General features: G+C 34.1%; 1 protein-coding gene across 1 annotated transcript; it reads left to right on the top strand.

Moving 5' to 3' along the window:
* Positions 1-12308: 12308 nt before the first annotated feature.
* Positions 12309-21941, top strand: LOC115963753 (diacylglycerol kinase 1). The gene is made up of 8 exons (XM_031082894.1): positions 12309-12592; positions 13229-14672; positions 15870-16236; positions 16914-16990; positions 17881-18000; positions 18798-18962; positions 19447-19584; positions 21587-21941. Exons 2-8 carry the CDS (start codon positions 13512-13514, stop codon positions 21734-21736), a joined length of 2178 nt encoding a protein of 725 aa, XP_030938754.1. The 5' UTR covers positions 12309-12592; positions 13229-13511; the 3' UTR covers positions 21737-21941.
* Positions 21942-25510: the final 3569 nt, after the last annotated feature.

Genomic DNA, 25510 nt, shown 5'->3' with positions numbered 1-25510 from the left:
CCAGTTGCTTACCTTAGATTCCAAAGATTCTTTAAGATAAGTAAAGTCCTTCTTCTTGCTACTTGAGAGAAATAGAAGGACCTAAGTATTTAGTACCTTGGGAAAGTTTTTTTAACCCTCTTTGATTCTTGAGCTGATTTAGGAATTGAGAGTGAACCCCTTTTGAAGCAAAGACCCCTGACTTCTCAAAATTGATTTGCTGGCCTGACCAATCACAATATTTTCCCAAGATGTTCATGATCTCATTAATCTCTGAATGTTTTGCCTTGCAGACCAATAAAACATCATCTGCATAGAAAAGTTTTGAGATTCCAGATATTGATGGAGCGATCTTAATGCCATTTATTAATCTTTGGGTTGAGCATCTATTAATCATTCTGGCAAGAATTTTGCTTCCAATAATGAAAAGATAAGGGGATAGGGGATCCCCTTGTCTTAAGCCTCGCGAAAGCATGATTCTAGGGCCTTTTACCCCATTTAGCAAAAGAGTGAAACTCACAGTAGAGATACACTGGTATATGAGGTGAATAAACTTCTGGTGGAAACCAAAATTTTTTAAAACCTGGATTAAGAAGGGCCATTCTACTCTGTCATAAGCCTTTTGGAAGTCTAACATCAAACCCACAAACCCTTTTTTCTTCTTGGTGGTGGAGAAAGAGTGCACTACTTCTTGGGCCAACAGAACATTTTCAGCTATGTTTCTGTTAGGGACAAAAGCTGTTTATGCAGGGTCTATTAACTTATCCAGCAGTGGTCGTAATCTTGCCACCGGAATTTTTGAAATAACTTTGTAGCAGAAGTTGCATAGACTAATAGGTCTAAAATGCCCAAATTTATGGGCACCTTGAACCTTTGGGATTAGGGTAATGAAGGTCTCATTCATCTCCTTTAGCATCCAACCATCTCTGAAAAAACTTTGAACCGTTCGTATAAGCTAGTTCCTTACAATATGCCAAAAAATTTTAAAAAAAAATCCCGGCATACCATCTGGCCCAGGGGCTTTCAGAGGGTTCATTTCAAAAATCGTTCTTTGGATTTCTTCTTCCGAAGGGATTTTGAGCAGCATTGCATTTTCAGCTGCCGAAATACAAGGTTCAATTAGCTTCTCCAAGTCCGCAAGGAAGGATGGGTTTGAAGAGCTAAAAAGCTCATTGAAATGATCTCCAAAATACTTTTCAATATTCTCCCTACCATAAATTTTCCCTCCATTCTTTAATTTAATCTCTAAGATATTGTTTCTTCTTCTTCTAATCAATGTGGAGGCATGGAAAAACTTAGAGTTCCTATCCCCCTCTTTTAGCCATAATTCACGAGACTTTTGCTTCAATCTAATCTCTTCTTTGGTTTGCCACTCTTCTAATTCCAACATAAGGCTTGCTTCCTCCTTCAAAGCTTCAATACTAGGAGGTTTTGACTGGATTACATCAATCCGCCTTTCTATCTCCAGGATTTTAGTTTTGGTTTGACCAAAGCTAGATTTGTTCCACTTGCTCAGCAAGAAGCCTGAATGGGCTATTTTTTTCATTAGATTGAATCCATATGATCTAGTAAATTCTTTTCTCCAAGCTTGGTCAACAACTTCCACACATTCGGGATCTCTAGCCCACATCGCCTCAAAGCGGAAAGGCTTGTTTATGATATTATTCTCAAAATGGGTGTCGAGAAGTATTAGCTTGTGGTCCAAAGTAGGGGCAGCCAAATGCTTTATTCATGCTTTAGGAAACATCTCCTGCCACTCTTGGTTGCAGCATCCCTGGTCTAATCTGATTCTTACATGAACTCCACCACTTCTACGACCCACCCATGTATATTGGGGCCCATGAAAACCCAGCTCAATAGCCGCTGCATTGGATAGGAAATTACGAAAAGGCTTGGAAGAAGAATCCCCTCTGCTGCTTCCACCACGCTTATCTGACCTTGAACTATAACTATTACAATCGCCCAACAGCATCCACAGGCTTGAGAATGATTCTGTCAAGTTTGTGACTAACTCCCAAAAAGCTTCTCTGTGGGCAACTTTAGGGGGTCCATAAACCAGAAGAAGAAGCCAAACATCTGAAGGGGGATCAGAATATACAAGACATGCAATGATATTTTTATTATCATAAATAACTTCCAAACTAACTCCATTCACCCAATATAAGGCCAAACCACCATATTTATTTTCTACATTCACATAGAAACAATCTCTAAATTTCAAACATTCTTTAATTTTTTTTCTACCCTAGGAGACTTTGCTTTTGATTTTGAGATGAAAATAATATCTGGGTTTTCTTTATGAACTAGCACCTTGAGAGCTCTAACTGTTGGGGCACTACCAGCACCCCGATAGTTCTAGGATAGAATTTTCATACCCAATACCAGAACAGCAATTGTTATAAAAACCACCCACAAATATAAGGACACTAACATTCAGCTAATAACATCACCAAACCATAAGCAAAAATTGAAACCAAACTCAAAAAGCCCAACCATAAGCGCATCAGAAAAAATTACCATTTGGAAGATTACTCACCGACAACGCAGTCATTGTCGAAGATTGGTGTTGTTTTGGCTTTATCTGAGATTGATTGCAGCGAGACCCACCATCCAGAATAGGCACTTGTTACTGGCAGAGCTATCAAATAGGTCTTCAAACCAAACAGCTAAGGGTTTGGCCAAAACCCGCTCCAGGACCCACAGACGGCAAGCCCACTGAACAGAGAAGACAACAACCAACCCACAAATTGGCACACTGATTTCCTCCATGTAAGCACTAGAGGATGGGTATGATAATGTGGGTAAATCTATAGAGTTTTGGGGAAAGATTAGGGAAAATCGGAAATAGCTGAAAATACCCACAGTGAGAGTGGGGAGAAGAAATCCACTCAATGAAAGTGGAGAAAGGCCACACGGTGGTGGAGATAAAACCACGCAGTGGTAGGGAGAGATCACACAGGGGGTGATAGAGAACCACATGGAGGTGGAGGGATGGACTCCTACAAGGGAGAGTTTTTTTTTTTTTTTAGTCAAATTCTCCCTTGGTAGGAAAACGCTTCCAGTGCTATTAAATTGTCTTGTGCTTGTCCTAATATATAATTACAAACCACGTTCCGACACTTGGGTGCTGCTAGTAAGAAATATGCCTATTAGATAGGCTATAGAACCTTGTTGGCGTTGTTGGTGGTGTTGTGGCTTGAGGCTTCATGGGTGAATTGTTCGACTTAGCTTTTACTCAAAACTAAAATGCCTTTCTTGTTATACAATGTTGTAGTTTGTGGTTTATTAAGTGGTTTGTCAAATTACATTTTAGGAAATGATTGTTACGCACTTTTTGAACTAAAATTATGACTTGAAGTTGAAGTTGCAATTTGTGGGCAAAATTGTTGTGTGTAAGGTTCTTGTCGCAGAAGTGTGTGGGATCCATTAAAAAAAAGAAAGAAAGAAAGAAAGAAATATGTGGATTATAATCCTTGAATAGCAGTTACCCAACTCAAAAGAGTTGCATAAAAAATAGACTAATATAAACGGATTCTCAGTCCTCACATCCTCTACTTGCGTGACTACAGGGATCCTTCCAATTATAATTCCAAAAAAGCAGACAGATCGTTATTCCAAAATATCAGACAGGTTGTTATTTGTGTGACTACGGAGATCACAAAGCAGAACTCTCATCGATTTTCAAGATGATTTCTATAACCCATGTTTATATTATGACAAGTGCTTCAACACCCCTCACATCATCGACATTTTGGATAATGTAGTTCATAACTTCATACTACCTTTTGCTTAAAAATAATGGGCTTCAGTTTGCTTCACTCTCCATGGCAAAGGCAAAGAAAGAGTTGAAGAGCAGTGGAGATGTTTGTCAAAAGAGAGTAGTCTTTGGTACAGAGATAGAGAGGCTGTGGAATGTTAAAACTTAAAAGAGAGTAGTCAAAATGTTTGTTAAAAATGCCAAAGAGACCTGTGGAGAATTGAAAAATAGAATCCTTTATAGTCTTTGGAGAATTCCCTTTTTTGTTTTCATTATGTTAGTTGTTAAGTGTGGGGAATTTATTTATTTTATTTTTATTTTTTTAGTTAGTTTGAGTTGTGGGTTTAGCTTTGGCTGGTGGTAGGTGGTAGCTAGTTCTCTGTCTTTGTTCCTTGTGCTTGCTGCTTTTGCAGCTTCTTGTTCTTCGTTTGGGCTGTAAGTTGTTCTTCGTATCTTGGCTTTTGCAGCTGGCTTTGGTATCTCTTGTTCATGCAACTGCCATACTTTGTCTTGATTAAAACAAAAAACAAAAAATCGTTCATCGAATTCAATGTGTCCATAAACGCCTCACAATTCCATCAATTTGTCTAATAGAATCCATGGACATGATATTAATTATACATTAAACCTCTTCAACCTGCTGGATGCTACAAAACCTCCATGGATTCACGCTAGAAAATTTGTTTATTTATGCTTTTTAATGGGGATAAGATCAGGGAATATGGTACAAAAAATGAAAGACATATGTATAACTCCTGGCTGTGCAGGAAAATATTATTTAACTTCCTGATTGTGCAGAATAATATCGTTAGATATTTGCATGAAGTAAGAACGACAAGCAGAGCAAAGGGATTGCAAGTAGTCAATCTCGTATTGGAAACTATACCGGTTTGACAAGTGGAACGATATTATTTGGTACCGGTCAATACCGATGTACCATTTTGGGTTTACCGTTATTTTTTTATATTTATAAACAAATAAATATATATATTATAATAAAAATAAAAATTTACCATAAAACATTACCTCAATTTAGAATAAATTATTCGTAGTTTTAGACTTTAGCATACTATAAAAACAAATAATATTAATAAGTTAATGCAAATAAGTTACCATTCTACCATTACAAAAATTCAAATTTCTGCACTAGCCAGTACGCTCGTACCAGCCAAAATACCTGATATGGCCAGTACGACCGGTATTTAAACTGATACAAAACGTTGATGTTGCAAACCAAATGTGGAGTGAGGCAAAGTTAGGCCACTTGCTTCTTCTTGGTCCATTTAGGATGCTTGAGGCTTGGTGTGCTTGAACCTTGATTATGATGAAATGGCTTGGGCTTGCACTTAGAAGGCTTGAACCATATGATCATTTGGTATTTGCTTGAAATAGCTTGACCTTACACTTGGAAGGCATGTATCTTGTGAACTTTTGGCCCTTGATGTTAATCATGCGAATACACCTTTGATGGGCTCAAGTATTGGGCTTAGAATAATTCAAGAAACAATTTTTGGTTTCCATACCAAGTAGAGTTCAATCACAGGCCTTTGGGCTTAAGTTCATTCATAGCATACAAGGTTCAAACAATTATGATGAGCTCAAGCGTTGGACTTGGGCTCATCATGGTTCAAACAACGGCCAAACACATGCATAATACAATGCAATTAACATGGACCGACCTAAAGGTAGGTTCTATGGGTCATTACAACATGGGTAGAAGGTAGATTAAAGGTCCCCACAAACTAGGACGTCGTACCTCCCAACTTGTGACGCCAGGAGCACCGCGTTGGTCCGAACGATACAGTTTGTTCTTATGAACCACCATGGTATAACCATGATGATCCTTGTCGCGGTGGATGGTAGGTTCACCGCTGAGTATGTAAGTCCCAGGAAAACCACAATCCATAACTAATATTACCGGGCTTCCGGGCTAGCACACAAATAAAATAAATTTCATTCAAGCAAATGATGCATGACATGCAAAATAATGACATATTAAACATATTATATACAAAAAAGCAATAAACAAACAATGACATGGTTGGCTACCATAATCTAATTGAAACTTAGCCCTCAACATCCCCAGTGGAATCGCCACTGTGAGAGACTGCACCCCGGCCCGTTTTTATGATGTTGGACCAAACTCACATGAATGGGTGGAGTCGTGTTATTGTCTCTCAAAATGGAGATTCGACTAGTTATATTTTTCCCTTTAGATTAAAGGTTTTACAACGGAGTCGCCACTTATTTAATTATTGAGATAAATAAGAAAATCATAATTGAAAAATTCCTCATTTTATTAATTTGAAATTGAATTTACATTGATCATAGGAAAATTACATGATTTTGGTCCTAGATACAATCTAAAATAAAGTACAAAATTTTATTTCCTAATTACAATCTAAAAATTGAAAATTATAAGGATAAACATTGGTCTATCAACCCTTGATATAAGTTCGGAGGCTATGTTACAAGATGGGAAAGTGTTAGGCACTCATCTTACTCGGTGAAACTGGTTTTCTAGACTATGGTGGCCAACATTCATATCACATCATCCAATATGTTATCAATCAATTTGCATGTTGAATTTAAAGTGTATACATGTGATAAACCCTAATTCAATTTATTAAACATTTCATTTGGATTGACAAATAATTCTAGTAAATGTGTGTGGATGATGATATCCTAGATTCAAGAATTTAAAGGAATTATTAAACAAACATATTTTTCATATTTTTTATGTGGATTTAAAATCAAAACTAGTGTCATGTATGAATATGTGATGAACAACCAAGAACATATAAAGAACATATAAGAACAATTAAAAACATTCAAACATATTCAAAAGAATTTAAATGATTATTATTATACTTTAATCTTAAACTCTCATCATGACAACACCAAAAACAATTAGGGAAAATGATTATACCTTCATGCAAGATTCATATAGTGGAGGAGGAGACTCTTGAGGGAGGTCCTAAGGGTGGAGGAAAAGAAGAGTTAGGAGAGGAAGAGTGAGTCTCACTCAATACCTTGAGTCTCAAGAAGACCAAGATATGACAAGACTACTCAACTTTCTAAAATTCAAGAGAGGAGAAGAAATGAGTTTTTTTTTTTTTTTTTTTGAAATGAAGGAGATGGAGGGTTTATAGAGTAGTGGTGGAAGAAATATAAATGGAAGATCATTTATTGAGAGTTGACAAAGAATCATGAACCTAGACCTCATTTTAGCTTTGGGGAAAATCTGGTGCATTATGGAGAGATTGGTGGGAGTGAAGAGCAAGCCAAAATTCGGTTTTCCTGTAGCTGCTGTAACAGCCTGTAAAACCAATTTCAAAAAATCATATCTGACTCAATTCTAATCGGAATTGTCTCGTTCTTATACTCAAATTGAAACCCCAGATGTCTAGTTTCTGAAAAAATTAACCTCATTCACAGATTCAAAATATTCTGAGAGATATCGATGAAATGGTGAGCAGAGGTCAATTGTTAGAAAATGGTTTCAGCAATTAACATTAAATTAACATTAATAGGTTCCAAATTTACTTTAATTAAAATATAATTGTATAAATTACTCATTGAATAATTAATGTTTAGCTATCTAATTAATTAGATGTACGCAACTTCACCATAAAATTTAGTCCTAACCAGTCAAATTATGACACATCATTGATCTCAAATTGATTATACTTATAACCAATTAAAATCAATTGTTCATAATCATATATAGTCAGATTCAATTTGTGATAGTGCATCATAGCCATTAAAACTTGATTTGATGATAACTTTCAATTTGGTGATCTGATTAGAGCTTATAACTAGTCGATTTGATCGTTACAACATCAAGATTATTTTGGTGAAATGAGATTAAGGATTTAATGGTCAGAATCAAAATGCATATTTCTAAGGTAAAATTACCCTTTTACCCTCCAGGTGAGGTTAAATGCGGGTTGCAAAATGAGGTGTCAACAAATTGTTCCTATAAATTGATAAAGATTATATGAAAGAGTAAAGCACAAAATAATTAAAAATTATAATTGATAACTGTTGATACCCATTTTTGACAAAAGGCCCAACAGCAGAAAAATCCCAATAATAAATGAAGAGGAAGGAGGAAAAGAATGAAAGAAACACGATAGAAGTAAATGGGCCAGGAGAGCCCAAGGAAATAAGTAAAAACCTAATAGGCCAACATGGTAGGAAATAATATTCAGTGGGTCCATGGGCACAACAAAGGTAAAAGTAAAATAAATATGCCACAAAAGCCCAAGGAAAGAGGTAAAAGCCCAATGGCCAACATGGCAGGAAATGATAGCTAGCATGCCTATGGGCACAACAGAGGTAAAAGTAAAGTTAATGGGCCACGAGAGCCTAAGAAAAAAAAAAAGTAAAAACCCAATGGGCCAACATGGTAGGAAGTGGCAGCTAGTAGGCCTATGGGCATAACAGAAGTAGAAAATGGGAATAAAGTGTAAGCCAGTGGGTTAAGAAGGCCTAAGAAAATAAGAAAGAAGAAGAGAAAAGGCCCAACGAATTGATTTGGCAAGAACTTATGCCAAGTAAACATACAAGCTAGGAATGCATGAAAAGAAATAAGACAAACCCAAAAGCTCGTGCCCTCTTTCGTAAAGGATAAACACAAGTAAAAGAGACACGCAGCAAAATGAAACAAGGCTAGTTTGCTATGGCAGAAATAATGTGAGAATGAAAGAAAACAAAGAAAAGAGGATAGTGGAGCAAGCACACAATGGCCAAAGCATCACCAATCTATACCCAGCCAATATAAGAGAGGTGGACCCACGATTAAAGGGTTCAAAGGGTGTGGTTTGGTGGTGGGGGGAAATAGTCTATTTTGGGTTTTCAGCCATAGTTTCTTTTGAGAAAATGCCTTGCTGGGATGACATTTTGCCCAAAAGAGGTAGTTGACGGCTGGGACCACCTGATGCATGTCATAGAGGTAGGTAGTGAGAGATCTAAGTTCTTATCCATTCAGGCAAGGAGGGAAAAGCTTATAGAAAGATCAAACAAAGAGAGATTTGTCATGGAGTGGGTAGGGGAAGAAAGAGAATGCACTGGGTTTACTTAGTAATAATAATGGCCGAGCAACCAATGGGTTGGTGGGCACTCCTGAAGGGATGTTCATAACAAATAAAAAACAATTGATGAAATCCTAGGGGTAAAAGGGAGAAATCTCATGGAATCATCCCACTATAAAGAGGGGCAGTAGCCATAGATGAGGGGAGGAACTCATGGCAAGACAATAGTAAAAGACTAAAAGAGAAAGAACGGAGAAAAAGAAAGTAAGTGGTAAAGGAAGAGAGAAAACACGATAGAAAAGACCCTTCCTCTTGGCAAACCCACTCTCTAGAATCACACAAGTAGTAATGGATAGCCATTTAAGCCCATTCTCCAAAATGCATAACTTTGATGGTAGAAGCCTATGACAAGGTTGTTCAAGTTGGGGTTCGGGCTCCTTCTTAGTTCATTTTCTATGGAAATATTTGACACAACTTTGATTGCAAACCCATATAATCTCACTCGTTAGAAATTATATTTGTTGTATTAGCTGTTCTGCCATGGCATCTTTCATTATATTTGCTGTATCAGTTATTCTGTCGTCGCGTTTTTATTATATTAGTCATGACAGTCGGTCTGCCGTGGCATCCTTTATGAAGATAATAATAGAAAATGAATGAAAGATGATTATTACAATGATAAGCGGTAGTGAGTTTTAATCTCAACTTTTTATTTAGTTAGTGGATAATGTGATAATTTCTCATTAAAATAAAAGTAGATTTCAGTTAAAAAAAATACTGAAAGTAAGCCAAACCCAAGTTAAAATAGATAATATGTACTAGCCTCTAAGCACGCGCGTAAGCGCGTGCTTAGAGGCTCTTCAATTTTTTGGTAAATGTTAATAGTTTACATTCATTATAATTTAGAGCATTTATTATAATTTGAAATTACTATATTTTCCAATCACAAAAAAAGCCTAGGAGTGTGATGAAAAAATTATTTCACCACACATAATACTCATCACACTCGTAGGTTTTTTTTTTTTTTTTTTGTGATTGAAAAATGTAGTAATCCCAAATTATAATAAATGCTCTAAATTATAATGAATGCAAATTATTAACCTTTACCAAAAAATTGAAGAGCCTCTGAGTACGCGCTCACGTGCGTGTTCAAAGGCTAGTTATTCTTTATCATTATGCTAAAACACAAACTTTTCACATTAAAAAAATGACAATATTAAATTTCATATAGTAGGATATTTACAAAAAAAATGTTCATTAACAACTACTTGATAGATTGACTACCACTTCACTCCCCTAAATTCATCCAATGTGCCTACCATGCAATCTAACAAAATTGTTGATATATCACCCTGAAAGAAATACAAAAAATAGAGAGTAAGGTTTAAATGCAAAAAATAGAGAGTAAGGTTTAAATGTAAGAAAAATAACAAACAAAAATAATAGGAGGAACAAAAATATATATCATTCCCACTCTTTAAAAAAGAGACATTGATTAAAGAAAATATTAAACAATTATCAAATTGACCAAATAAAAGAAAAGATTAAAAAAGAAAAGTGTAGTCCTATTTTGTACGCATTATTTTTGTGGGAGTTAAAAGATTTTTTTTTTCTTTCAAACTCTAAATTACATAAAAGAATAAAGTTTTTTGTTTTTTCTAAACTCTAAGTTAGCGTTCAACTAAATATTTTGTTGAAAAAAAAAATATCAAAAAGTAATTTGAGTTCAAATAGAACTCATATTTTTTTTCTTTGAAATATTCACCTTTAGAAATATGAGTTCAAATAGAAAATTCACTTTTAGAAATATAAGAAAATTCACTTTTAGAAATATAAGAAAATTCACGCTTAAAAATATGAACTCTCTTCAAAAAAATATGAACTCATATTTAAAAATTTTAGTCCAAATAGAAATCAAATAGAACTCATATTTTATATTCACGTTTTCAATATGAGTTCTAATATAAGTTCAAAACGTTTTCATGCTAATATGAGTTATATGACTTCAAAAGGTGAATATAAGAAGTTATATTTGAACAAAACAATAGGAATATAAGAAAACATGACGTGAAAGTGTTTTTTTTTTTAATTAATTAATAATTAATTTATTTAAGATAAGATAATGATATGGAAAGGATAATGATAACAAAGTAAGGAGACCAAATATAGGAAAGCAAAAACTAAATGACAACTCATAAAAGCAAACGTAATAAAGAGAATTCAATACGCATGAGATGTTTTAAATAGAGGTCATAAAAGATACTTACATTTTTGTTGTTGACTACACTTCAAGTCCAAAGTCCAAATAGTTCGTTGGAGATGGAGGACAAAACACACGAAAATCTTGAAGATCAACACCCTAGTGCAAGTTCCTTGAAGTTATACCAAAATCTTGAAGATAAACAGCCCAATGCATGTTCCTTGAAGTTTAAATACCAAAATCTTAAAGATAGGCACCCCATTGCACGTTCCTTGAAGAAATATGTGAAAGAAATTAATGGTAAGGTTGAAATATAAGGGCTATTTTACACAAATATTTGATTTATTTCTAGAAAATAAGAAGTTGTTCATGAATTAGAAAATCAAAATAGAAAAGACCAAAGTATATTGACATACACATACCTTTGAGCAAGAGCAAATTTGAGTAGAGAAAATAGAAAAAATGATGATAATGGTGAAAAGAAGATTAACAGAATTGGAGAGTTGAAGAAGAAGCAATTTAAGTTTGAAAATCAATGTGAGTGTACCGAGAGTGTGGTCCTATTTTATAGATAGTGTTTTAAATGAGAGTTTTCATTTAAAAAAATGATCCAACCAAATTGTCCTGATATGGTTAGCAATTTGAAAACCAATAGGAAAGTAATAGTATCTAAATTTAAGGGATATGGATGAAAAATTATAATGATAGTTTTATTGTATGAAAAATAAAGAAGAACTTTTATTTGGTTAGTGATCTTGTTTTGTGGAGTTTTTTTTATTTTTTATTCTATATATATAAATTTTATTTTGAAAATATAATTTATAAGTGGATAAAGCAATTTAAATATTAATAGAAGAGTGGTCCTATTTTTTAGGCAATGTTTTAGTGGGAGTTAAAGTTACATTTTTACCAGATTGTCCTTTAATTTTATCTTTACTTAAACATAGGGGATGTAAGAACATTTTTGAACAAAAAATTAAAGATCCAAAAAACCTCTTAAATAATAATATTGATAGATAAAATAAACAAAATTAAATTCTTTATAATAAAATAAACAAAATGGTTTGGACAAGATGCTACAAATGCTCTAATGGATAGAAAGCAGGAAAATACTAAAAAGATATGCACCCCATAATTAATACACCTAATAAAGTCCCACGTGTCTGAACCGGGTGAGCTGTCAAGTATCCAACAGGCCACCGTAAAAGCGAGACATTGGGTCCCACAAAAAAAACTCGCCACCTAATCGCCATCAATCTCCGCCACGTGTCATCGTCAACCCAGCTAGATTCGTATCTATGCCTTTGTCGTGCACTCGACACTCTCTCTTTCTTTCTCTCTGTCTCACACATTATACAGAATCTCCCCAAAAAAAAATTAATCGAACAAAAAAAAAAAAGAGAAATAATTTAAAATTTTTTCTTTTTTGATGATTTCGAATTTTGAAAAGCTGTAAAGGATTTTAAAATTTTGCTTTTTGATTCTCTTTGTCTATAATATATATATGGCTTTTTATTACGTTTTTCACTGCTTTCTCTATATAATTCAAGGTCATCAAAACTAGGGTTTTTCTTCTTCTGCTTCTTCTTTAGATCGATCTCTCTCACACCCAATCTCACTGTAAGTTCTTCTTCTTTCTATTTTTTTAAATTTTTTATTTTATTTTATTTTTGTCGATTAATGAATGCCATTGTTGTTTGATATAGATATAGTATGTTGTGAATTTTGTAAGGTTTTTTTTTAAAAATTTTTTATTTTATTTTTTTTATAGTAATTTTCTCTTTGTTTGTTGAGGAACGGATTACAAAGCAAGTGAAAGTTTTTTTTTTTGAGTTTGAAAGTGCTGTGTAATGGAGGTTTTGGGTTTTGTGTAATCCAAGCGATCAAAATTTTAACTTTTTGTATTTTTTTTTTTTTCCATTTTTTCTTAGAAACCAAATGGTTTTTTTTTTTTTTTTTTTTTTTTTTTGCAATTGTCATAATTGTGATTGAAATTTCACGTATTTAAAAAAAAAAAAATTGTAGTTAGTTTTTATATTTATGTGCAACTTAAATTTTCTAATTTTGTATGTGTATTGTAATAGTAGTGAAGCTGTGACTGTGAGCACTAATTGCTTTGAGTTCAAGTCTAGAAAATTATTATATATTATTGACATAAATTTGAACAACAAAGGATTTTTGTAACCTAGGTGAATTATCTTATTTTTAAAGCTGTCATTTGAAAGTTTTTATAGGTGAAATTATTGTGTTCTACAGGTATTTGGATGTTCGCTTTGGCCCCAAAGTCTGATCAACGCGTAAGATCTTTCAGTTAACACCTTGGGATTGAGTGACAGGGTGGAGTAATTGCATTGAGTAACATATTTTCAACAAATTGTTACTCTTTTTGGCACTATCAGTGATTTGGTAGGATAGTGAGTTGGAGGATATATATGTTGGTTGTTGTATTGATTGAATTTGGTTGTTGTTGTTGTCATTGGTTTGGTGGTTGCCGCCCATATCTGTGTATATAGAATAGGTAAAAGTTGTATTGTAAGGAATGGATGAGTATAGAGATATTGAGATGTTACTTCCAATTTGGGGCAACAAGAATCCTACAGATAGGTTTTTCATTATATCTTGTTTTATTGCTGCCCTAGTTGGAATTTTGACTATAACCTATACAGCTTTCCAATGGAGGAGAAACATCAATCTAAGTTGGACGAGAGCCATAGCCAGGTCAAAGAAAAATCCAAAGGCAAGACACAAAGTTCCTGTAGCTCCTCATACTTGGATTCTAGAATCTGTGTCTCGCGGAAAAAATTTAAATTGTTGTGTGTGCTTGAAGTCCATGTCCCCGTCGCAAACTCTTGGCCCCATGGTGGCTTCCGATAGTTTTATTCACCGTTGTCACATTTGTGGTGTGGCAGCACATCTAAGCTGCTCTTCTAGCGCCCATAAGGATTGCAAATGTATATCCATGGTTGGATATGAGCATGTCATGCACCAATGGGCTGTTCGATGGACAGAGACCACAGATCAACCTGATGACACTTCTTTCTGTAGCTATTGTGAGGAACAATGTAGTGGGTCTTTCCTGGGTGGATCCCCTATATGGTGTTGCTTGTGGTGTCAACGACTGGTACATGTTGATTGCCACAGTAATATGTCTAATGAAACAGGTGATGTTTGTGATTTAGGCCCATTCAAGAGATTGATATTATCACCTCTCCATGTTAAGGAGTTATCCTCAGGTGGATTTTTGAGCTCAATTACTCATGGAGCCAATGAGTTTGCATCTTCAGTTCGTGCAAGTATCCGGAGTCAGGGCAAGAAGTACAAGAATGGAAATGAATCCTCTATTGACACTGGAAATAGTGGTACTACAGGAGACATGTCCACAGAAAGTACAGCTGATACTCACCAAATGGTTAATGGTTCTAATGGAATAGAGGAAAACTGTAATGGTAGCATGAATGTGGAGGTTCAACATCAAAATGGTGATGTAGACGGTAAACTGGATCGGAAGCCCAGTTTCAAAAGAAGTTCGTCAATGAATCAGAAGGATGAGACTCAGTCATTGAGGATGAAACAGAGATACGAGATAATTGATCTGTCTCCAGATGCAAGGCCCTTGTTAGTTTTCATCAACAAAAAGAGTGGGGCTCAGCGTGGGGATTCACTTAGGCAACGTTTGAATCTACTTTTGAATCCCGTTCAGGTTTGATTTCTCTATCACACAGTTCCTTGGGTTATTACTTTTTGGGAGATGTGTCAGCTTTTTTCTTCATCTTCCTGAACAAGTAGAATTGGAAGTGTCATCTTAATGCTTTTGTTTGAGATCATGATTTTTGAAAAGTTTTAGATATTCTCAGTGGAATGAGTATCCCTTTTCTTTCCCTTTTTTGGTAAAGCAGTTGTAACATTCCAGTACACTCAGAGAATGACGCACAAGGTACTTTGTAGCATGGTGAATATACAATACATTAACTTTGAAGTATATTAAATTAGAGTTGGGTTCAAAGTCACACCTACTGTAACACTAAGCAATGTTATACCACTTCATAACTTTTTTTGGGTTTAATATTTTGACAATCCCACCGTTGGATTATATGTTCTTTACACGCATGCCAAATTTCATGCCAATTGAATGTGTTACTATTCTATCCATAAGCTCATCTTTTATGCATAGTTTTAAAATACAAAAACTTGAAATTTAAACATTTGATAGATGACATATTTATAGAGATTTGATCATTTTTAAATTTTACAAGCATGGAGGGTATAAGATGAAAATGTAATCCAATGAAGGATTTTTCAAAATCTGCATTTCAATAAAAAAAATAAAATAAAAATTAAGTTGTGTAACATTGTTTAAAATTACACTTTGAACTAACTCATTAAATTATTACAATTATAAAACTATGGAATCCGCCATTTCTTTCTGTTGAATTGACATTTTTGTTAAAATTAATGGGATTTTGGACCTGGGGATGATGTCTGAAAGATTAATTAATTTTCCCCATTCGAGGTGGCATGATGTGACTTTTTGTAAGTGTAATTGTAGGGGGTTTATACCTTGATATTACCTTTGTTGAAATACATTATAGTTTGGTCACAATCATCACTTATGGTGCCAATGGGATGGAATTAAGCAAGCTCATTTAACAGGGCAGCTATTTGTTATTTTCTTTGTGGAATGACTTCCTTTTAGTCAGTGGGAGGCATTTGAAAAATTCATAATATGTTCAGCATCTTTGGTGTAGCATGCAACCTTAAACTATCAGTGTTGAAATGTTATCAACTTGGATCATGTTTGATATGCTCTCTTTTATCTGTATGACTTATTTATTTATTTTTTATTATTATTATTTTGCCATTTGATTTTTATCAGGATTTTCCTGGTGCATCTTTTTAGGTTTTTGAGTTGAGCTCAACACAGGGTCCAGAGGTGGGTCTTTTCTTATTTAGAAAAGTGCCTCACTATAGAGTTCTTGTATGTGGGGGAGATGGCACTGTTGGTTGGGTTTTAAATGCCATAGACAAGCAAAATTTTGTTTCTCCTCCTCCAGTTGCTATTCTTCCTGCTGGGACAGGAAATGATCTTGCCAGGGTCCTATCCTGGGGAGGTGGTTTGGGATCAGTGGAGAGACAAGGAGGCCTTTGCACAGTGTTGCACCACATTGAACATGCTGCAGTTACCATTCTTGACCGGTGGAAGGTGGCAGTGTTAAATAAACAAGGAAAACAACTCCAACCACATAAATTTATGAACAACTATCTTGGTATGTGAGTGTTTTTTTTTTTTTTTTTTTTTTTTTTTTTTTTTTCTTTTGCAGTTACTGTGTATACTTATTAGTAGAAAAAAGGTGCCCTTAAAGCAGATGATAAATTCTGGTTCATAAATGGTATAGGCCTGCTGTAGGCATTTTCAGTGCAATGTTTCACTTGAAGTTATAGATGATTAACTTGAGATTAGTCAATTATTAAATGAATTTTTTCAACTCACACCTTTCATCCTGCCAAGTATTGGTTTCTAAAGTCACTTGGTTCAGTTGGGCAAAAAATCAATTGGTTTGAATTAACACAATGCTTAAAAACGAATAAGGAAAACAAACTCTGATCTTTCTCTGTTTATGTTATGTATTTATAATGTATGTAATTTTGTTGGGTTTACTTGGTATATTCTGAGTTACAAACCTGACCATGTTATCACCCTATTTTTTCTTTTGAGTATTGCAAAGTGACCAATCCAATGGACCTGTGAATATTTTGATTGGGTAGATTATATATATATATTGGCATACAACTTCAGGGTGGGTCCAATTACATTCAGCTTCTACTACCTGCTTCGTATGATTTATTTTCCATTATATTCTCCCCCCCCCCCCCCCCCGGGGGAGTGTTCTATGACACATATTCTCATGCATTTGATAACCAATTCAGCATGCATTGATTACAGGAGTTGGGTGCGATGCAAAGGTTGCTCTGGACATTCATAATCTACGAGAAGAGAATCCAGAGAAGTTCTATAATCAGGTAACTTAAACTTCAATTATGATAAGTCTTGAATACTTGACATATGAACTTCCCATTTGGAATATACTAGACATTACATGGAGTTGTCCTGAATCCAAATAGTTGTTTACTTATAACCAACCCTAAACTTCCTTATGGATGGAAAGGTATATGCTTCTCTTGTTGTCATGATTTGCATTCGAGATATTTTATCACATTAAATAATTTACTTGAAATTTCACGATGATATATTTAGGGAATGAGTGAGAAAATAACACCTATGAGCTCTATCTTAAATAGCATTTCCATGGGTTGAAAACCTATTAGATGCATATGTAATTTATCAATATAAAAAAGAGAGAAAATATGTATTATGGTTACTAGCAGTTGTTAAAGATAACGAATATTTGTGCTAGATCATCTAAGTTGCAGTCTATATTATTAGTTCTTGTAAGCTGGTGCAAAGTTTCTTTCCATATGCATAAAGATGGGAATCATTATGCTTAACATGAAACTTATTTATAAAATTATATGGAGAGTAGAGCCCATTATGCTAGCTAAATTGTCTACGAAATATCATAATTTCAAACTTCCAAAATTTTGTTGACATGTTATGACTAGGCACAAATCTACTTATATATAATAATAAAAAAGACTAGGCACAAATCTAATTGCCAAGTCTTTTAATATTTTAATGAACTTTTTGTTGTTGAGCTCCTGACTCCCTCTCCCCAAACGAAAGAAAGAAAAAAAAAGGATTTCATGTGTGTGTTGGGGGGGGGGGGGGGGGGCGATAAGACCTTTTGCTTATGCAGACTATTTTCTCACAATTATTATTTGTTGTTTGGATGATTTTATCTTATTCTGATTGTTAATTTTGACTTACGGAAATGAGTAAAATATATGTGCAGTTTATGAATAAAGTTCTTTACGCTAGAGAGGGTGCCAGGAACATAATGGATAGGACATTTGAAGATTTCCCTTGGCAAGTTCGTGTTGAAGTGGATGGGGTTGACATAGAGGTCCCTGAGGTGAGTAATAGTAATTATATGCATATAGAAATGCTATTTGCTTTCAAAGAAATTGTCACCACTGGTTGGCCTTTTAGGTTTTTGGACAGTCTTTAGCATTATTGATGAATTTGGAGTATTTATGGTCTATTAAATTATTAATATACATACACACTCTAATGGATTTTCTAAATTCTGGGTACTGTTGCCAATGAGATCTAACTTAAATGGAACTCCCTCCAGGGTTTGGTTGTGGGTTAATGAAATATGGGTACCGTAGAGGTAAAATTTTCACCAAATGCAATTGCAATCCTTGTGAATTTCTCTTAACTCTGCTGTTTTTTTTTATGACTTTCTCCAAGTTTTCTGAATTAGAAACAATTGATATGATTTTTCCTCTTTGCTTGTGACTAAGTGACCCTGAAATTTTTGCAAATGTCTCAAATTTTTCAGCTTTCTCTTACTGTAAACAATGACTATAGATGAGAATATGCACTTCATCTCCTCCTCCTCATCCAACTTCTCTTTTGCTATATAAAACTTGGAAAAATATTAGATTTTTTAACTCTTTTTTCCCATCCTCCTTGCCTGTATTACTTCTTTCACCCTCTTTCTTGTCCTTTTTCTTTTGATACATTTTATATATCTGAGGTTTCTTTATAGACATTTATTGTTGGATTTCTTTGTTTCTTCCTCTATGAACTAATGATTTTGGTGCAAAATCATTGTTGAAATAATTTTCATCCTTGAATTTTTACTGTTCTCAAAATGTATCCCATTACTCCTACAAATTATCTGATCATATTGAATATTTGCAGGACGCAGAAGGTGTACTTGTTGCAAACATTGGAAGTTACATGGGTGGTGTAGATCTGTGGCAAAATGAGGATGAAACTTATGATAATTTTGATCCACAATCTATGCATGATAAGGTACTTGAGGTTGTGAGCATCTCAGGGACATGGCACCTTGGGAAGCTTCAGGTAAAGTGGTTTCTTCATCATTCTCTTACTGATGTGTATACTTCTATTTTCTACTTTTGAGTAATTCAATAATTCTGTTAATGTGAAAAAGTTATATATATGTACTTGATGCATTCTTGTCAAATTCGAATTTCTTTCCGGATTAGGGGGAACTGTATTCTTTTTATTCTCTAGCTGGTGCAGCATGATGGTTTAGTTTGGAATTTAAGGCAAGATAAATAGCCCTAGAGTAACACGCTTCATCATGGTGGTGAAGACATAAAGCACTTGGTTATAAAATATTTAATTCGGAGGTGAAGTCAATGCCCTTTTGGCAGAGATACAGAAGTTTATGCTCTATTTGGCAGTATTGATTTTCCAGTTTTTCTAAATCATAGGGTCAACAGGAAATTTTTTTTGCCTCTATTTGGATCTGGAATCCTGGTGCTACTTTGGATTTTGAGCTTGTGAAATGCCTCTGAACAGCTTTGTTGTTTGTAAACAGGTTGGCCTTTCTCGTGCTCGAAGACTTGCACAAGGGCAAGTGATTAAGATACAGCTCTTAGCTGAATTGCCTGTTCAAATTGATGGGGAGCCTTGGATTCAGCCTCCGTGTACATTGGCAATATCCCATCATGGCCAGGTCCCCCTTCCCCCACACCTTTATTACACTACGTATTTTTATTATCTTTGCAATATTTGGATTTTTGTTACCCCTTTATGTTGGATATCATCTTAAATTCCTATTTCGACTTGGTTATCTATTTGGGTTTCCTTGGTGTGGTGGAAATTTTATTCGTTGGATATCATCTTAAATTCCTATTTTGACTTGGTTATCTATTTGGGTTTCCTTGGTGTGCTGGAAAGTTTATTCGTTGTCAAAGAAGTAATGTTGAATTTCTTGTCCACTAAGGAATAGGAATTAGAGCTTTATTATGATAGGTAATAAGAGTTAGAGCTAAGAGCTTTATATATAGGTATTGCATTAAAAGGTTTGATGGCTTTGGCCAAGTGGTCATTCTCACATGAGGAGGAGAATACTTAAAGAAGAAGATGGTGTGGTTTCTTCAAAGAATTTTTTGGTATTTCTTTTGGGGTTTAAGAACACCCATGTGTGTGAATTAAGAGTTTTATCTATTGTTTGAGTGAGAGTGCCAATAGGTTTTTGGTGCTTTGTGGACTTTTTTTTTTTATTTTTTTTTTTGTTTTGATAAGGGGCTTTGGACTTGCGAGTGTCAAGTTTGTGAGTAAGTTCAAGTTTGTTTTGGGTGCATTGGGATTTGGTTAGTGTTTTTGATAGCTTTTGGATGTTTGTGTCTGTGAGAGGTTTTGAGTTGTTTGTGAGAATATGTTAGTGAGATTTGGTTGAGAGTGTAATTCATATCATTGATGGTGGATTTAGTTGATGTTACCCGCGAATGTAGGTATGAAATTGGCTGAACCATGTTCCATACGCTTATGCTAGTCCCAAATTCCAACAAACTAGTATTAGCACGTCCGTTGTCCAACACTTCATTATTTCGATGATTTTATCAATTAATTGAAATTGTTCAACTATCAAGTTGCTGAGAGTTTCATCTACATGTAAGCGCCAGCTTATTTGGCTTTTTGCTAAAAGTGGGTTATGTTTGTACTTAGAAAAAGATAGGTTTTAAAAACCTATACTTAGGGCACGTTTGGTAAACTATAACGGAAATTACATAGAAATAGGAATAGGTATTATAAAGAATATAAGGTGTTGTAATGTAAAACTTATTACTATTCATTTATTTGGTGACAACACAATAATAGAACCCTAAAAACAATAGAATGAAAGCATTTTAAATCAAACTTAAAATATATTTTAGGAAATATCTTACTGATATAATTAAATTTCCTAAAAAATAATATTTTTTAAATTTGAAAGAGAGATTAGTTTTATTTTTATTTTTTTTTTTTCATAATTGTTATGTGCATATAGAAAGTTTATTTATTTGGAAATATATTAATTTTAGAAATTAATACACCTACTAAGAAATAGCTATTACAATCATTTTAGAGATTAATAGTTATTCCTCATTTTAAATTTTAAAGAATAGCTATTCTTAAGGAATGACTATTCCTTATAATAAAAACATAACCAAACTACTAAATAACTAAACCATAAGAATAACTATTACATTACAGTACCTATTACAGTCTACCAAACGTACTCTTAAGCAAATAAGCTAAAAGGCTAAACAAAAAGCTGATGGCTAACATACTAAATCGGATTATCTGTCCTTTTGAGATAATAAGACTTAACCCATAAATTTTTTTTTTGGTGCACCAGAAATCTATGCAATAATCTCCTTGTACAAATTTGGTGGTTATTATGTACTTATCAATAGAGAAAAAAAGGGGGGAGGGGGGGGGGGGGGAAGAAATAAACGAACAAAATTTCTGTAATTGTTAGAATATTGATCTCCAATTTTTGATCTAATCAATTCCAAATTTGTTGATTTCAAAGGTTTCCTGTTGTTTTCTCACTATATTGTTTCCGTTTGATGCCCAAATCATTTCTTGGTTTGTATTTTGCAAAAATGTATGTCCAAAACTTTGCTTTTTACTCCACTTATAATCCTCTTTATAATTTGATTGTTGTCTAATTACTTTGGACTCTGCAGGCCTTCATGTTGAAAAGGGTGGCTGAGGAACCTCTTGGTCATGCGGCTGCCATAATCACTGATGTCCTTGAGAATGCCGAGACAAATCATGTCATCAATGCTTCACAGAAGCGAGCTCTTCAACAAGAAATGGCACTGAGGCTGTCCTAGAGTTTTTTTTACTAGGTCCTCCAGTTAGTGGTTAGGGTTTTGGTTACATGTATATTTGAAACCACTTATATCCATTTCTCAGGTGTCATATCTTGTGGTTATGTACTGCTTCTATGTGAAGCATGCTTGTAAAAGAAACCTTATTTAATATCAATAGGAAGAAGCATTTTGAATCATCTTCACAAAAGTTTTGGGTTTTGACTAAGATACGATGTGAATTACAATTCAATGTTCTGCACTCTTCTGGTTTGAATTTAAGCTTGGCCTGTTTAAAATGGAAGGCAGTTCTTTATTGTGTTTGCTTCTAAATGAAACCTTATTTAATATCAATAGAAAGAAGTATTCAGAATCATCTTTACAAAATTCTTGTGATTGACTAATATTAGATGAGAATTTGCATTCACTGTTCTGTACTCTTCTGGGTCGAATTTAAGCTTGGTCTGTTTAAGATTGTAAGGCAGTTCTTTATTGTGTTGGTTCTCTTTACAAGAGAAGCTACTAATGTATCTCGGCCATGGATCTAGAGGAACTTTTGATGTTAAATGCTTTTGCTAGTGTGCCCTGAATGTCAAGAAAAAGGATATTAAGTTGTGTATTGATCAAACTGACATTTTATTTGTTAAGTGCAGGACCTTGCCTATGGATCCAACCTCTGAGCTAGAGGCTTGCGGGTGTCGAAAGTTGTAACTTGCATTTGGTCCTCTTTTCACATGGCTAGAAATTCAAGTTAATATTTTTGGTTGGTGAGGTACACATTTAATTGGATTTTGAATCCATAACCTTGCTTTCAGATCTCTATCTATGAGAGTAGGTGGTTCATTAATTTAATACTGTAATAAATACTGGCCTGAAATACAAGTAACTTGATTGAATAGTTCTTTTTACATGCTAAGTTTGCCTGGCTGAAAATAAATACAAAGTCTGCACAAATTCATACATGAGCAACGCTATACAAGCTGGATTTTCTTTCAGTTGTATTATGTACAATAGTTGACTGCAAAGTTTGGTCAATCTTCCAGCTAATGAGCTCAGAAACTGGCAAATAGAGAGTTGGTTCTTAATGATCCATGTCAATGATCCTTTTTCTGCTTATTCCGTTGCAATCCTTGTTTAACCTTCTTCCAGAGCCGTGTTACAAATCCTCCTGAACCCTCATTTGTATCAGCCATGCTCATCCTTTTGTCAAGGACTGCACAGACAGGTAGCGAAGATGAAGCTCTCCATGATGTCTTTGCATTTTCTTTGTAGATACCGCCTAGCTGTTGGCGGTAGAAGGGAGAATTTTTTAAGTGGCACAGGTATGGTGGAGAAGACACATTTGAGGCTTGAATAGCCTCGTTGAGCTGATGGGTTATAGCGTGTAGCTCGAAAGAGTCATATAGGGTGCTGCCATCATGCTTGGGGCTCACCTTAAGATTCTTGATAGGGCTCAGTGTCCAGAACTGGGCATGAGTTTGATGGGTCCTTGATGATGCCTGTTTCTCCATTAGGAGTTGCATGGAAGTAGACAGGTAGTATATTTGGTTTTAAGCCTCTCATATTGGGGTTGCATTGGTTTGAATGTGTTCCTATTATATGTATGGAGAAGCCTTGTAAGTAACGTCGTTAGGTGCATGCTCAACAAGAATTTTGCCTTGTTTTCTACGCTTCAAATTTGATATGATCTGCCGGGTTTAAATTATGGGACATTGTGAGAGTTAACTAAACGCTATATTTGGCGTCACAAACAAGGCCACAAGAGGCACTTTGCTAGTGCTGTTCTAAATCAGAGAGGAGGGTACAATCAAAGGTGGCTTTCCTACTTAAACGTTACCGTAAAAGTATCTTACTCATTAGATATGGTGAGCTATAGATACTCTTAACCCCACCAAGGCATCAACAAGCACTACGCCTAGTTACCATGAAAACATCAAAGGTGGTGGTTCGATGATCTAACTACAAATTGGCATGTAAATCAATTAACAATTTTTTAAGGTGTTACTTTTGGTAGGAAAGTTGATGATCTGACTACAAATTGGCATGTAAATCAATTAACAATTTTTTAAGGTGTTACTTGGTAGGAAAGTAGAGTAATTTATCATGTTATTAACATTTAAGAAAATATAAACCATCACCATTATAATATATCTTTAAAATTATGGATGATGTATAAACCTAATCAATTCAGTTTAAGATGGATAGGCAAGATTTTAGGAACTCTATAGTAGAATTGTTTTTGGTACTGAGTTACTCTAAGAATTCTTGAGGATTCTTTTTTTATTTTAGGAACAACTCTTGAAGAATCTAATTCTTTTACTTACAATATATTAGTTATAATTTGATCAAACAATAGAATAGTCATTTATTTGGGATTTAATACTTACTCATCCTAAAGACCAATTTAATTTTGTCAGGGGGAATAAAGGGGCTAGGTGGGCTTTTCATTGTTATGATAAATAAGAATTCTTTGTTCCATGTTACAGGGTAATTAACTAATTATAGGTTGAAAATCTCTCAAAAAAAAAAAAAAAAACTAATTAAAGAATGTCTAGAAGTATACTAAATGTGTATTCATTTCTCTTACATAATAGTGGAGCTCACTAATTAAATTCATGGTGAGACCTACTATTCATGTGAGAGGAGCGCTTAAAAAAAAATCATGTAAAAAAAGGGAGTATGCATTTATTGTACTCTTGAAGTATTCTGTAATTTTTTTTTTATACTCCATTAATTGCAATTTATCACATATTTTTTTACCTTTCCTTATAAAACAACTTGAATTTAAAATTGACAAAAATCATATACATAGTTGAGAAGAGTGATAATATTTGACATGACATGGTTTTTACGAGTTAGTGTTTAGTGTAAGTGGGTTCATATTAATTAATGCATTTATTTTGTGTTGAGTTGCTTGCAAATCAACTTGAAATGACTCGATTTAGATTGTGTATTTTTAAATTTGGTGGAACTTCATTATATTGAAAAAGTAACTTTTAACTTTTAGATTATATAATATTACCATATTAGTACTTTTAGTTGATGTTATTATGAAATATAATTTATGTAGAATATATTTATTTATAATTATAATAATTTAATGATTATAAATTATAAAAATATGTTAATACTGTAAAATGGGTTGAAATATGTTGTGTTTAGAAATGTTTATTAAGCATGCTACGTAAGTCATATCGTGTCAACCTTCTTAATAAACATGCCATGTTAGGGTTAAAGGTTTTTGATATTACTATTATTAAATAGGTCAGGTAAGAATTGATCCACATCACAACAAAACACAAACCCACTAATATGAATTGCGATCCTAAAATAGCATTTTACTATTTAGTTGAGTATAAAATGGAATATAAAAAGTGGGATAGAAAAGGTTTATTCTTATAAGGCTAATAATGACTGTATGTTGTCATCTTTTTTTCCTCTTATGATGATAGTGACCATAGTGATTAATCCTTTGTTGTTCTCTTCTTCTAAAAAAAGTAGTCACATACTAAAAACCATAAAACTCAAGTTTGACCTAGTGAGTGATGAGTTTCCATGTGACAAAGGAAAAATTAAATATTGCATAAGAACATGTTTGGAAGCATAAGAATATTGCATAATAATATATTAGGAAGCATGCTCATTTGCAGAAAAGTACAAAGCACATGAATATATGTCAAACCACCACACTTCAATGGACATACTTCCAAAACAAGGAACACAAGTCAACAATACAATATATAACAAAGTCAACCTCAAGATGTAATTCCATTGGACCACGTGGCACACAGTATACCA

Source organism: Quercus lobata, chromosome 10, assembly GCF_001633185.2.
Source record: "Quercus lobata isolate SW786 chromosome 10, ValleyOak3.0 Primary Assembly, whole genome shotgun sequence".
Classification (NCBI taxonomy): Eukaryota; Viridiplantae; Streptophyta; class Magnoliopsida; order Fagales; family Fagaceae; genus Quercus; species Quercus lobata.
This window is presented reverse-complemented; position numbering and strand designations above follow the sequence as displayed.

Bases quoted from the DNA above. Each gene is read 5' to 3' on its own strand.
- LOC115963753 (XM_031082894.1), top strand. From the start codon at position 13,512: ATGGATGAGTATAGAGATATTGAGATGTTACTTCCAATTTGGGGCAAC. The intron at 16,991-17,880 runs GTAACTTAAACT...ATATATGTGCAG, and splicing joins CAGAGAAGTTCTATAATCAG to TTTATGAATAAAGTTCTTTA. The intron at 18,001-18,797 runs GTGAGTAATAGT...GAATATTTGCAG, and splicing joins TTGACATAGAGGTCCCTGAG to GACGCAGAAGGTGTACTTGT.